Raw genomic sequence first — 15,627 nt, 5'->3', positions numbered from 1 at the left:
GGAAAATTTAAGTTGCCATTTAAGAAGCTGGGAAGATGATAGGAGAATCGTGTTGTTCAAGCAAGATCAGGAGCCCAAGTTTGGACATGTTAAGTGTGATGCTTATTTAATAAGTAAGATATACATACATATATATATATAGAGAGAGAGAGAGAGAGAGAGTTGGATATATGATTCCAGTGTTCAGAGGAGAATTCTAATCTAGAGATATAAATCTAAGAGACATCGGCATATAATTGTTAATTAAGAGAAAACATTAGACGAAATCACCAAGGAAGAGAGCATCAGAAGAAAAGAGGAGGATCAAGTACTGATCCCTGGGGGTATTCCAATGTTTAGGAACTGTAGTGATGAGAAGAAACTGACAAAGGAGACAGAAGCAGCAGCAAGAGAAAGGAGAAAAACCAGGACTGTGTGGTTCCTGGTAGGAAGCTGAAGGAAATATTTCCAAGAGGAGGGGTGATCAGCTATGTCAAATGCTGCTTATACATCAAGTAAGATTAAGACTGAGAATTAACTGTTAGATTTAACGATATAGAGATAGCTAATTAGTGACCGTGAAAGTACAGGTTTGGTGAAGTGGTGTGGTGAAAACCAGGTTAGATGGGATCTGATTTTCAAGTGATTAATATTATAAAAATATTATAAGAATTAGAATCTTTAAGGAATATAATTTATTTGAACTATGCCCAATAATTCATCTTTTTTTTAAGTGCCCAAAATCTCCATTTCTAGGGTACTCATAAGAAGTCTAAGTAAATTTGAAGTAAGTCTGGTACTTTTACCCTTAAAAAACTACAAAACATTAGTCCTTTACCTGGCTGTAATGAAGAGGAACATGTCTCCCTCTGTTGATTATTTGCAATAAGATTCACCAAGGGCTCATTTTAATTGCCTTGGTGTAGTATGTTCCCTGGTACCTTGGCTTTTAAAGTGGTATTGAGCTACAATGATCAGATATGCCAACAGGCTGTTATATGTTAATAGAATTTTACTAGCATATTTGTAGACTGTTAATTTGATTAAACTTTCATGTCTTGATAACTTTTCTTTATAGCAGAATAAACCTAGGAGATTCTGATTTGGTAGGTCTGAGGGATTCTAGGTATTTTTTTTTTTTTTTTTTTTTTTAATCTGATTCTGCTGCAAAGCTAGGCTTGGAAAACTTTGCTTTACTAGGAACAGGATTCTATAAATAAGAGCTAACATTCATGATAGTGCCAGGCTCAACTTTTACTTAATCACATTTATTGTTAAGTGCCCTAGTCCTAGCATACACATTTAAAGCTCCCTGAGAATTTTCATCAGATTGTGACTTCCTCAATAGCATGTAACAAAAATAGCCTCACTTTTAGACACAAGGGTACACAGAATATTTCTTTTATGTGCATAAGCAAAAATGGAATTATATTTACAAATTGGAAAAGTAATAAAGTGAAACTTTCATCCAAAAATCAGATATTGAATAAACTTTTAATTCTTTTTGTAGTTTCCTTTTAATTTAGTTTAAGCAACATAAACATTTTAAATACCACTCATTACATGCTGAGCGTATAGATAACAATTTTGGCACTTTAAAAAAAGCTGAGGAATGGATGGTTAATTCTCAGTGGTATTTATTCATTTTCTATAGTGAGGATTCTCTAGTATATCAAAAGGGTCTGGAGGGTTGGTACATGGCTAGAGAAAGTAAGAAAATAAAGAAGGTGAAATGGAGGTGTTGGGGAGGGATTCATAGAATGGAGAGAATGGGAAGAATGTTTTCTTTAAAAAACCTTTCTAAGTTCATAATTTGTTATTCCTCTTAAATGAAATAATGAAATTTGGATCCTTAAAGCTTTCATGTTTCCAGTTCTGTTCTTCTGGAGAGCTTTTCATAGTTTAAGGACCTTATGAAGTCTTTGATTTTTTATTGTGACCCATGATCTGTGGGCTTTTCTTATTTTCATTGGTTGGATTATAATCATATTTGAAGTCTTATGATTCTTTTATATTGTCCAAAGTAAGTTACATTTAATATTTGGTGATTGCTATAAGGAAAACATAGTAATTTGGGGCTGCATAACAATCATTGAATGTTAGAATAAGAAAGCATAGTCAGCTTGTTACAGTATATTATAATCTTTACGGTGTATATTGTTTTGCACAATTCTGTAGGTCAGCTGGGCAGATATGCTTTATGTAGTGTCAGCTGGGATACTATTATATCTGGAAGATGCAGACTTGCCTCAATCACATGGTTGGAAATTGTTGTCAGTGTTGGCTTGGAATTCACTGCGTCTATCAGCTAGGGACATGATTCTCCTCCACATGGTCTTTTTATGTGGTTGCTTGGGCTTCCTGACAGCATGGTGGCTGGATTCAAAGGAGAATTCTACATGCATGAAAATGGAATCTGCAGATCTCAGATGTTACACAGAGCTGTAGTTTGAATGTTTGTCACCTCTAAATCACATGTTGAAATTTAATTGCCATTGTAACAGTGTGAAGAGGTGGGACCTTTTAAAGGTGATTGATTAGGCCATGAGGGCTGCCTGCACTCACAGTCCTGGCATTGGTGCCTTATAGAAGGGCAAGTTTGATTTCCTCTTGCTTCTGTGTGTGCTCTCCCTCTCTCTGTCTGGCTTGCTCTCACCCTCTCTTGCCTTCCCTTACCTTCCCTCCCTCCTCCTCCCTCTCCCTACCTCTTTCCCTGTCTTCTCTCTGTCTCCTTCCTCCCTTCCTTTCTCCTTCTCTCCCCTTCCTTCTCTCTCCTTCTCTCCTTCTTCTTTCCCTCTACCCTTCTCTCCTTCTACCATATGGTGACACAGCAAAAGGGCCCTCACAAGTTGCTGGCACCTTGATATTGGACTTCCCAGCCTCTGGAACTGTGAGCCAATATATTTCTGTCCATTATACATTACCTAGTCTGTGATATTCTGTTACAGCAGCACAAAACGGACCAAGACACACAATATCACTTCTGTCTCATATTTTTCACAGGGCCAGCTCACATTCAAGGGGAGAAGAAATTATTTCCATTTTGCCATTAGAAGAGTGACAATTTGTAGCCTTCTTTAATCAACCAGTTTGTCCTTTGGCCACAAATTATTTGTATTTATCACATATGCAGAATGCATTGCATTCCTCCAGAGACCCCTGAAAAATCTGATTCCATTATAGTATCAGGCTCGAATGCAAGGTTCAGGTTCTCATCATCTGAATCAGGTCCAGGTGTAGATAGGTCTTCTTAGGTGAGGTAGCCCAGGTGTAGACCCTTGAACCAAAAAGATAACCTAAAATACAGGGTAGATGTAAAATACAGGATGACTGCAGTAGACACTCCTGTTCAAAAAGTGGAATATAGCTACTTAGCAGTCACTGGTCCACTGAATTTCTGATATTGAATCGGGTATGTCACTGGTTTTTCCTGCTTTGGCAGAAGGGAATGTGTGTTGATTAAGGCTCTGCTTTGCTTCCTGGGAGCAGTCCTTTGCGGTTCTTGGGTTCACCCTCTGAGTCAACATTTATTTATTTTTTTAAGGAATATGCTGGGCTTGTGCTAACTATCTTTCTAGGTCTGTTTCCTGGTTATAAAAAGTTTGAACTGACTGTCCATTTTGGTAAAAGCTGGTGTGGTTCTAGTGATATAGTTCTCTTAAGAACTTTATAGGTTTCATGTGAATCTCATTGGCATTTACCCCATTAGACAAATCCGCATCCACAGATCTTTTTGAGATAGGCCCCTCTCTACTGTGAGTTAAGATGCTGTGGGACAATGCCCTGAAGATTCATACTAGCCTTTTTGTTTAGGTGACAATGTCTATGAGAACCTACGAGATTCTTAGAAACTCTTTTGTCTAGCTGAGGCCTTTAATAGTCTTCGAAACTCTTTCACATAGATGATTTGGTCAAGGCGAAACAGCCTTTAGTCTTTCTGAGTTTTAACAAAGGGTTTTAAAACTACACCCTTGACTTACTCTTGACCTTGAGGTTACATCTTACTGGCACCACCTTGGATTAGATCTTTGCTCTGAGGCTGTTTCTTTGAAAATCCATTTCACATTCAAGTTTCTTTGTTCATTTGTTTGCTTCTTATGCAAGCATCACTTCAGAAGCACATGATTCTGTTTTTTTTCTGTTACTGGTTATGTTAACTGTGATCACTTGGTTAAGGGAATGTCTCCAGTTTTTTTTTTTTTTTTTTTTTTTTTTTCCACATCAAGTTGTTGCTAGGATACATTTTGAACGTAGAATTGAATGTCTGGATTTGACTGAGAGAGTTGTGCATTAGACATGTTGAATTCGAGATGCCTATTTGACATCCTAGTAGAGACTGGTTGAGGAGCAGGGGTGCTGGTAATTGGAAAGATGAGGTAGTCCTTTTTCACTTTTTCAGGGAATACAGAAGTGAGGTTATCTGAAGGGAGTAATAATGAGGGAGCACATTGGAGATGTGAGGAGAGAGATTTAGAAGGGTCTTCTCAGAGTAAATTGACCAGAAAAGTGTAGTGGACTTAAGGGCAGTGTTGTGATGCGGGACCATTTGACAACTGTGATCCTAAACCAGCCTATGAACATTCAAGATGTTCTGCTTCTTGGAGTCAGACTTTGACTAGTAGAAGGAGTTTTACTGTGATTGAGGTTTGGTCAAGCAGTACAGTGGAAAAAGGGGTAAATTAGTTTAGAGTGTGTGCAGGGAGGTAATTTATCAGGACAGATCATGGAATATCAACTGGATTAAGTAGACAAGAAGGAGGTGAGGAGAGTGAAAAAGTGGCTCAACGGTTTTAAGTCCCAAAACAGTGAGAGAAAGTTCTAGAGAAAGATAAATAGATATGACATGGTGAATAGGGTATGTGAATGATTGAAATCAGGATTTGAGATGCATTTCATCTGTGTTCTAGTTTAATACCATACCAGCTTTACGAAGTGTTTTTGTTTGTTTGTTTGTTTGTTTTTGTTTTTGTTTTTGTTTTTTACGGTCTCCCTTTTAAACAGAAGCAAATTATGTTGATCAAGATTAAGCAGCTTGGCCAAGGGTACACAGTTAGTAAATGGCAGAGCTTGGATGGAAAATTAAAATATTTGTTTTTGTTTTTAACTCCCAAACCTTTGTATAATACTATACCAGCTGTCTTTGATTCATGACAGTTGCCCACTAGACAAAGGATAATCATTATGACTGAAAATGTTTACATTATATTTGTTTTGCTTTTTTAGGCTTATTATGGCATGCAAATGAAAAAAGGCCTCAGAAAACATTTCTAATTTTATAAACATCTACTTACTTCCTTTAGAGAATGAGTGGCCTTTAGAAATTGGTTGAAAATGATTTTTACTTTTTCAGAGTTCACAAACAAGCATTCACACATCATTATTAAGCTATTAGCATGGAGTGAATTCTACCTGACCCATTTACATTAATATAACATTTCCTTTATGTTAAGGAGGTCTTCCATTTTCCTACACTTAAAATGATTTAAGTAGATCCCTATATAATTATAAACGATGATGTTCTGAGAAAGATAAGGTAATTTGATTATCTCTACTTCAGGAATCTTCAAGAAAATTTACTTAGGTTCTAACTTTAGTAGAGGGAAAAGTGAAACTTTAAGTTTAAGGTTTCTCACCCTAATCATTAAAATAACAATACTTAGCCAACTTTCACAATATGCAAACAGACAAAACCAAATTGCATGAGCTGTTTTTGGTTTAAAATTACATGGAGCGCTTTCCAGCAGTACTTGTATATAGAGGCTTGATTGAAATAACTGCATAATTCCTCAGCAGAGGGCTTTTCTTTGCTGTAATTACATTCATGCAGTGACTCATATTCTCTTAAGGCCTAGATTTTATAATTCAAAGGGAAATGTTCCCTTGAAATTGGAAAACCTGGAGGACTCAAAAGTTGTTTTTAAATTTTTTTTATTATTATTACTTCTACTATTTCTACACCACAGCTAGTATTCCTCTGAGGAGTATTTGACTTAGGTGATTTTGATTTCACTCATGCTGGCTCCAGTAGTGGGGTTTGACTCATGTGACAGTGATAGAGCAAGGATCCCAAAGATGTCTAGCACAGGGATAGGGTGTTCTGCATTCAGGGACTTCAGCAGCGGGGATTTGGGGCTTTCACTCTGGTATTCACCGTCCTACAGCTCAGTTTCTTTTCAATGTCAGCTTACCTTTGACTTTTGTTTCTCTTTCCTTCATCAGCTGGATGATTTTTTTCTGAATTGACAAGTTCAGATTCCCAGGAGAGGGCACCTTGCTGGCTCTGCTGATAAACATGCCTCTGTATGATAATGTTTCCCTCCTACTTCTGGGGAAGTTTTAAGACTGATAGCAAGGTTGGAGGACAGTCCTTTGCAAACACCTGGCTAGTATCTCTCCTGTTTTGGGTAACAGGGTGTGATGCAGATGCTGGAGCAATTACCAGTTTTGCCTGAGGCAGGTCTTTCCCGTGTAATTTCACATTTTTGTTATAAACCCTTGGACATTTGTGAAATATATAATATACTCATGAAGACAAAAAAAAAGACAATTTTCAGTTGGATCTACAACAGGTACTTTCTTCACTACTCGCCTTTCCACCAATATTGTTCAGTTCTCTGTAAAGAATCATGATGGTCAAGGGAGGCCTGGCAGCAGAATCTTGATTGTTCACAGACAAATGTTCTTGTCAAAGGATTGGTTTAGGAGTGGCCATATAATGTAATTCTGGCAAAAGATACTTGAGAAGATGAATGCTAAGAGCTATTTTTGAAAGGGCTTGTTCACTTTAAAAAATAAATACCAGGCTTTTTTCTTTTTTTAATCTTGGAATAATGTAGTTTTTATAAGATGCTGAGAATTGCAGCCGTCATGTCAGGGTCATGAGAGGAGCCAGTTAAGAGAGTCCCAGCTACCATGCCGATGGCAGAGCAGAAAGTTGTAAACACCCCTCATCTCATTAATGGCACTGAGCCACCACATGAACCAACCCTAGAACTGCCCTGATGTCAGGTGGGAAGATTACTTTGATGCAATTGTAGCCTCCAAGTATGCTACAAGGTGAGCTATCCTAGAGGTGAGGGAACCAAAAGCTCCCACAGACTACATTCCAATCCTCAAATCACATAATTCACTAAATTGATTTAAAGTGCACAGTGAGAGGCAAGAGGAAAGATTATTAGGTTGGCATACCTGGGTTAGGGGCAAGTAGGGTAGAGGGGCCATGCCAGCTAATCCTGGGGTACCTATTGTTCATGTTCATACATCTGCATATGCCTTCCCCGCTGATGTTGTGGTTACAAGGACCAGAGATGAGGTTTGGGCAAGCCTCAAAGATAGCAGTTGTCCCAAGCTAATAACACCTGCTTAAGTGTCTGAGAGATACTGGGACAAGTATGCCTAGTCAGTGGCTGTGGGTTGCCAGTTAGCTTCACAAACAGTCATGAGTTCTGTTGTGTTTATTGGACAGATAACAAATGGGGCAGGAAAGAGTATCAGCAGTTGTTGTTAACCAGGGTGATTTTTGTCCCCCAGTGTCCATTTAGCAATGTCTGGAGACATTTTTGATTGTCATGACTGGTATATGTAAGAGATGCTACCAGCATCTATTAGGTAGAATCCAGGGATGCTAAGTGTGCTATAGTGAACAAGACAGCCTCCCAAGACAAAGAATTATCTGGCCCAAAGTATCAGTTGTGTCGAAGCTGAGAAACCCCCTCATGAATATTAAGTGAATATGTATATTTAGCGTATCCTGGATATTTAGTGCCTCTTATGTATTTAATATATCATGAACATTTATTACTCATATGCTTCAAGAGTAATTGACATTTCTTGATCTTGCAGCCCTTTCTGTCAGTGTGTAACACACAGTCTTTTTCTTAATACTTTATACATATATGAATTCTGCTCATGTCTTACTAGCAAAATATGCACTTAAAATATCTTAAAATGGTTTGCCTATATTTTATAAACCTCAAATTTATTTATCAAATAGAACTAAACATCCTCAAAAGCAAATTTACATTATACTAGTCCTGGAATTTCAAAGAAGAAATAACGTGATAAATGTCCTCATTGTTTAATATACTTTTTGTTGTGTTTTCTACAGCTTGCAGCTGAGAGCATGCTAGCTGATTTTCACATAAAGTCATTAAGAACATCTATTCTAAAGATAAATGAAGCATTGACTTAGACTATAATTACAAGTTTCCTAAATAGTAATATAAGCATCAGATAGTACAAGATTATGGTGCCTGCATTAATGTAATGCTTGTTTGATCGTTCTATTTACATTTAAAGCAATTGTAGGCATGGTGCTTATGATGAACCTCTGTGCTCAAAAATGCACATTTTGAAATGATTGGAACAGTTTTTGTTTGATGATCTTCAGTTCACTTAAGGACTTTTTAGTTGGCTCAGTGTCTATTAATAGAGCAACACTGGAAATTTATAGCTTCATGCATTTTAAAAAATTTATTAATGATCATTTTATTTATATTTTAGTGCTTTAAAAGATTAAAGATATTTTATGGAAGTTGTGTCTTGAGACCCCTCCATTAAAAGGAAAAGTTTTTCACATATATGAAATTAAAGAGAAGCATATTTAAGATTATAGAAACACGTAGATATTGTTGTTTAGGATAGTTTTCAAAAAAGAATTATTTTCAAATGTTGATGGTATGTATTCCATTTCATTTCTAACTTTCTTTGCCTTTTTTTACTTTTGTGATTGAAGCTAACATTTTGTCAGATGAAAATATCACGTATAACACATAAAGAAATGGTAAGGCATAATATGCAATTAAAACTGTTTGATAAAAAGTTAAAGTAAAAAATTAAGAACAATATGTCTTAAAAACAATGATATGCTTACAGTAGTTTCCTGGAATTACTGGCTGGTTCAGCAGAATCAGCTGTGCTCAGCAATGGAGTGACAGGTGGTGTAGGCAGTTCAACCTCACATCCTTTTAGAAATACTGTGTGTGTGTGTGGGTGTGGGGGTGTGTGTGTGTGTGTGTGAGAGAGAGAGAGAGAGAGAGAGACCTATAAAGTGTTGATTTGGGGGGGGTTAAAGAATTGTTAAAGCCATTATGTGTAAACTTGATCCTGATTTTCATGTTTTACATTTTTGGGATCCTGTTTAATCATCATTTATTTTTGTTGTTTTAGTGATTTGCTGTCCTCTGAATACGTAGAGAGACACATTGAACATGGAGGCAAGACTGTGGAAGTTAAAGTAAGTGAAATCTTCCTACTTATGGGGAAATTTATTGAGAATCTTTTAATACTACTGATTATGATTTTAATTTTCAATGATATTTCTAATGTACAGTTTTGAGGGTTTTAAAAATACTTTATAATCTAAAGTTTTATCACCCACTTTGGAAAAATGAAACTTTACTTTTAGTTATCAGAAAAAGAATTTTTAGGGTACTGTAGGAATTGTTAGACTTAGGTTTTATAGGATTGCTACACCTGCAAGTACTAGGTTGGTGCAAAAGTCCTTGTGGTTTTTGTCGTTATTTTTAATGGCAAAAACCCCAATGACTTTCTTTTTTTTTTTTGAGACAAAGTCTCACTCTTGTCTCCCAGCTGGAGTGCAATGGCGCGATCTCGGCTCACTGCAACCTCTGCCTCCCGGGTTCAAGTGATTCTCCTGCTTCGGTCTCCCAAGTAGCTGGGATTACAGGTGCCTGCCACCACACCCAGCTAATTTTTGTTTTTTTAGTAGAGAGAGGGTTTCACCGTGTTGGCCAGGCTGGTCTCGAACTCAGGCGATCTGCCCACCTCGGCCTCCCAAACTGCTAGAATTACAGGCATGAGCCACCGTGCCTAGGAAACCCCAGTGACTTTTATGCCAACCTATAGTTCTTTCTTGGATTATGTCACTGAAGATAGTTTTTGAAATTTGCCTTTAGGGTTACCACTGAGAACCAAGAGGTGAAAACTTGGGTCCAGGGTAGGTGTTTGCCTTTGCATTCAGTTGTGAAAGATTCCCACCCCCGCCGCCCCCTAACCCGGCCCCACCCCACAGCACCCCACACTTCCACCAGTAAAATGTAAAATTGTTAGATCTACAGGAGATCAAGGAGTTGAAAATACCTAGAGACAGAAATCTCAGGATACTGGTTATGACAAGTAAACTGTGAAAATATTAACACAAAAATAAAAGCCTCCACCAGCTAGAGGCATAAGAATGTGGGGTTTTTCCCCCAGATCTGCAGATGGTGTAATCTGAGAGCATATGAAAACAAAAGCCACTCAAGTGTAGGGCTTCCTTCTGCTCAATGTTGAGTATAGTGACTTTTGGCCAAGTGTTTATTTTCTTCTGCATAGTGTTCAGACTATCTACTCTACTTTATCTGAATTATAACCCACTTGTTCACATTCATTTCCTTTTTCTAATTACAAATTAGATACATGCTCATTTTAGGAAACTTGTAAACAGAGAAAAGTAGAACAAAAAAGGAAAACTCATCCTTAAACTCATCACTGAGAGATAAATGTTTTTATTTTGTTATTTCTTTGAGTTTTTTTGTCATATGCACACAGTTGTATATATACATAGATATTTACATAGTATCATATATAGCTACAATATTGTATCTGCTTGCTTCTGTATCATTTTGTAAACATTTGCCAAGTTATTTTCCCATAAAGCCTTTGTTCAGTTTTTTTATGTACATATATTACTGTTGTAAAGCTTTTTATTCAAACTAAACTGTTATCAGTAACCAAAATAAATTATATCGTCCTATTCAAATGACAATCTGAAGAGAATTGAGTTTTTCAATTATATATATGTAAACTAAAAGAAAACTTTTTATTGTGGAAAAGTTTAAACATATTTTGAAGTGAAAAGAATGCTATAATGAACCCCCTCATTCCCATCATCCAGCATCAACAGTTATCAACACTTTGACTATCTTTTTTTTCTCTTTTTATTGTGTGTGTGTGTGTGTGTGTGTGTGTGTGTGTGTGTGTAGTATTTTAAAGCAAATTCCAGACATTAGGACACTTTGTCAATAAATACATCCTGTATACCTATACATTTCTAATTCATAAAGACTTAAAATCTGGTAACTCCTGTAAGCGATCTAGGTGTAATAATTATGCCTGTCTCTCCAGAAAGTTATCCTAAACTAAAGATTGGTGAATTGAATGGTGGATTAATTTATATTACTGCCTCCCTACAGAAGGGATATCAGGATTTTTCTAGATATAACATGGGAGAATGGAGCCATTTTGTTTATAGTTGGGGGAAAAAAATTACCTAGGGATAGAATCTGCAGGTCCTTTTATTCCCATCCCTGTTCATTTGGCTTCACTTCTCTATTTTCTATGATAATGTTTTTCTGATGTAGAGTATCTCTTATTCCCTTGTTAAATTAAAGAGGAAAGGAAACAGGCCTTTCACTATCTGTTTCCGTCTGTGTCTGTCAGTGGAATGATGAAATGCAAATAGGAGTGTGGAGGGTGGACCCAGCAGATAGCTCTCTCCTGTCTCTATGGTAATATCCTTTTTCAGAAAACTTGTATCTAATCAGCAAAGTGCACTCTACTCTGGGATCTTAAGGCTCCATGGGTATACATAACACATGAAGCACTGACTTTGCCGCACAGTCTTTGCTGATTTTCCAACCTGAGAATTGCAGTTTCTTTGTTGATGGTTTTTCTAACCCCTAAGCCTATCATACTAGGGAAATGATAAATACAAACTTTGTCCAGACTGAAGGGCCAGAGGTTGTTTCTTTTTCCCTTTAAGAAAACCACTTTGGTATCACCTGTCACCTCCATTTGTTTCCACTCCATTTAAAAATCTAACTCAAAATTCTCCTCTGGGTTTTTCCAGGAACCACATTGAAAGTGCTGAATCCTGCCCATCAATCCAAAGTCAGTAGCCAATTATTTCTCTGCGGGTTCCCTCCTGTCTCAACCTCTGTGCTTAGCTCTTTGGGATATTTCTTTTTACATGAAATCTGATAGCAGTCTATTTTCTTTATTAATGACTCATTAATACATTATAAATCAAAGTTGTAGCATTTTATATTTTTTCCTTCCCTGCAGTACCTTTTTAAAAAGGAACTCCTAAAACTTTTACTTCTCCTTTACTTTCCATATTAATTTGCTAAAGCTACCATAACAAAGTACCATAGACTGGGTGGCTTAAACAATAGGAATGTATGTTCTCTCAATTCTGGAAGCTGGAAGTCCAAGATCAAGATGTTGACAGTGTTGGTTTCTTCTGAGGCCTCTCTTCTTGGTTCGTACATGGTTTTCTTCCTGTGTCTTCACATGGCTTTCCCTCTGTGTTTATCTGCATCCTAATCTCTTCTCGTGAGAACATCATTCCTATTGAACTAGGGCCCACCCTAATAATCTTATTTTAACTGCATTACCTCTTTAGAGACCCTGTCTCTACATACAGTTATATTCTGAGGTATTAGGGGTTAGGACTTTAACGTATGCTTTTTAGGGGAACACAATCCACCTATATAACACCTTCCTTAAGAGCCCTGTAAGTTTTTAGTTTTTTCTTAAAGTTGTCTTTTCTCTTGGGACTGAGGTAAATGAAAGGAAATATGAAATCAAAGCTAAACTCTAAGAGCTTCTTGTGTTAATTGGCACAAGCATGGCCATATGTATCCTAAGGATGCAAATTTAAAATTAAAGTATTATTCCAAACTTAACAACGGCTAGAAACCAGTCGATAAATGGCTGTGCTCAGGTGTCTTTGAACTTTTGGTAAAGGAATAAATGTTTCAGGAGAAAACATTTTTACAAAAGAGCTGGATGCAGTGTCATGCCTGTTTGCAGCTACCCAGGAGGCTAAGGCGGGAGGATCATTTGAGCTCAAGAGTTCAAGGCCAGCCTGGGCAACATAGCAAGAGACTGTCTTAAACAACAACAAAAAAGTCATGGTAAATCTTTTAGATTGCAATTTTATTTTTAAAAACCTATTCAGTGGTAAAATATACAACAGACACAGAAATTCACATAAAACAATATATGGGTTGATGAAATACTAAAGGCAAATGCTTTTATAATGACCATTCAGTTCAAGAAATAGAGTGTGGCCAGCTGTTTGTTTGCTGCATCCCAAACCCAAGCCCTTTTCATCCTCCTCTTGTAAGATTTGTAAACATTATCCTGACTTTTATCGTAATTGCTTACTTGCTTTTGTTCATAGTTTTATCACCAAAGCATGTACCCCTATAGTTTAATTTTGGCTGTGTAGGTTTTAAAAATAATTTTTGTCTGGGTGCAGTGGCTCACACCTGTAATTCCAGCACTCTGGGAGGCCAAGGCGGGTGGATCATGACATCAGGAGATCAAGACCATCCTGGCTAACATGGTGAAACCCCGTCTCTACTAAAAATACAAAAAATTAGCTGGGTGTGATGGCACACACCTATAATCCCAGCTACTTGGGAGGCTGAGGCAGGAGAATCGCTTGAACCCAGGAGGCAGAGGTTGCAGTGAGCTGAGATCGTGCCACTGCACTCCAGCCTGGGTGACAGAGCAAAACTCTGTCTCAAAAATAAAATAAAATAAAATAATAATTTTAAAAACATTATCTTTCTCTTTTGTTTCCCCTCGCAATTTATTTGTTGAAGAAACCAGATTGTTTATCTTATGTAATTTTCTACAATCTGGATTTTGATGTTGATTGCAATTTTGTGTTTAGTGTAAAAACAAACACATTTTGGTGATTGTTCCTTAACATAATGATTTGTGTTATCTGCAGGGATATCATCAGCCTCATTGAAATTAGTTTATCTTGTTCACATAGCTGTGCATAATTCTGATATATAAATTGTATTAAAACTTCAAAAGAATTTTTTTTCAAAGGTTACAAAGATAAAGTCTTTATGCAAGAAAAGAAAGATACTTTGTGTTCCTTTAATGAGACATATTAGTCTTTCACTTACATTTATTTTCAATCCATTTAAAAATTAAATTATTGCCAGGCACGGTGGCTCATGCCTGTAATCCCAGCACTTTGGGAGGCCGAGGTGGGTAGATCACAAGGTTGAGAGATTGAGACCATCCTGGCTAACATGGTGAAACCCTGTCTATAGTAAAAAATACAAAAAAATAGCTGGACGTGTTGGCAGGCGCCTGTAGTCCCAGCTACTTGGGAGGCTGAGACGGGAGAATGGCGTGAACCCGGGAGGCGGAGCTTGCAGTGAGCCAAGATCCTGCCACTGCACTCCAGCCTGGGTGACAGAGTGAGACAACATCTCAAAAAAAAAAAAAAAAGAAAAATTAAATTCTGAATTTACCCATCTGTTTAGGGAGAACTTTTATGTGATTGACATGGGTTTCTAAAATAATTTTAAAGTAAAGCCTCAACTAATCAGAATACCTTGGGAATACAACTTTAATTCTGATTATGGAGAACCATCGTTCTGGATTCATAAGAAAAAGGACATTGGAATTGATGAGTAGTGGCAACAGAGTCTTAGCCATGCAGTTTGCTACTTTATAGCTTTTTTTGTCTTGAAACAGAAAGCTGCTAATATATGGGGCTAATTGAAATGAACAGTTATATAGGCTTTAGTTAATCAGTATTATAATACTAACAGTAGTAACTATTTATTACAGTAATAACTTTTACTGTATGATGTGATAGTCACATGAATTTGTATGTACCATTCAATCCTCAGACTACCTGTGCTTATAACTATTATCCTAATTTACAGAAATGAGACACAGAGAAGTTATACAACTTGGGAAAGTAACATAGTAAGGAGTAATAAAGCTGCAATTTGAATCTAGATTTTGTAACTCCAGAGCTGACTCTTACATGTATAAGATTTTACATACTATAGAATGTACACCGAATGTATGGTGTACATTCTATAGTATGTAAAGTAAGATAGGCATAAAAATTGAAATGTATTTTATTTATACACATGGTATACATATCTAATTCATTTTTGGTATCTAACAATTTCTCCTTTATGGTCTTTAATCCTTAAACTGAAATGGTGATTTACATAAAGACCCTTTAGGCATTTCTCTTAAATTCGGTTATGCATTTGCATAGTTTTTCTGTAATATCAGTTGCCTTGGGCAGGAATGGTAAAGACACACTCCAGGCCAAAGCTTGTTTTATTTTTGTTTGAATGAACATATGAGGAAAATAACCATAGTATGAATTTTAGAAAACTAAGAGAGGAATGGCAAATCCTTTATATATGTCAGGAATGTGTGTAGATGGGGCAGGAAACAGATTTTCTTGTGGCCCAAAACTAAAAGTAGACATCTTTGTAGAGATATAATTTATTGTATCACTAATGAAAGATCATGACAGTCAGGCATATTCTGACTATCAGCATAGTTCTGATAGTAGTTTTTGGTTAAATTATTTGATCTCATATGACGCATATGATTATAGTGAAAAGTAACGGCCTCTGAATATCTATTTTTATTAGCTCAAGTTATTTCTAAACTACTGCATATGAGCATTCCCAACTTGTCTTTGGATTAGATTCCTAATCCTTAACAATGAGTTTGTACAATGAGTTGTACAATAACTCAAAAGGTACACAATGTGTTAGAGAAATAGTGTTTCTTAAGATACCTTTTAAAATGTATTGTTTGTAAAAACAACAGTGATCCAAAAGTATATGGTGCAATATA

General features: G+C 36.6%; 1 protein-coding gene across 13 annotated transcripts in view; it reads left to right on the top strand.

The window, feature by feature from the left end:
* The window catches only part of ADAM22 (ADAM metallopeptidase domain 22), a 258,039-nt gene that overhangs the window by 123,082 nt on the left and 119,330 nt on the right, over positions 1 to 15,627 (top strand). For all 13 annotated transcript variants that reach the window (XM_038004584.2, XM_073009144.1, XM_038004582.2 and 10 more), the window contains one exon: positions 9,148 to 9,214. In XM_038004584.2, the coding sequence (XP_037860512.2) occupies positions 9,148 to 9,214 (67 nt within the window). The remainder of the gene's footprint in view (positions 1 to 9,147; positions 9,215 to 15,627) is intronic.

The sequence above is a fragment of the Chlorocebus sabaeus genome, chromosome 21, assembly GCF_047675955.1.
Source record: "Chlorocebus sabaeus isolate Y175 chromosome 21, mChlSab1.0.hap1, whole genome shotgun sequence".
Classification (NCBI taxonomy): domain Eukaryota; kingdom Metazoa; phylum Chordata; class Mammalia; order Primates; family Cercopithecidae; genus Chlorocebus; species Chlorocebus sabaeus.
This window is presented reverse-complemented; position numbering and strand designations above follow the sequence as displayed.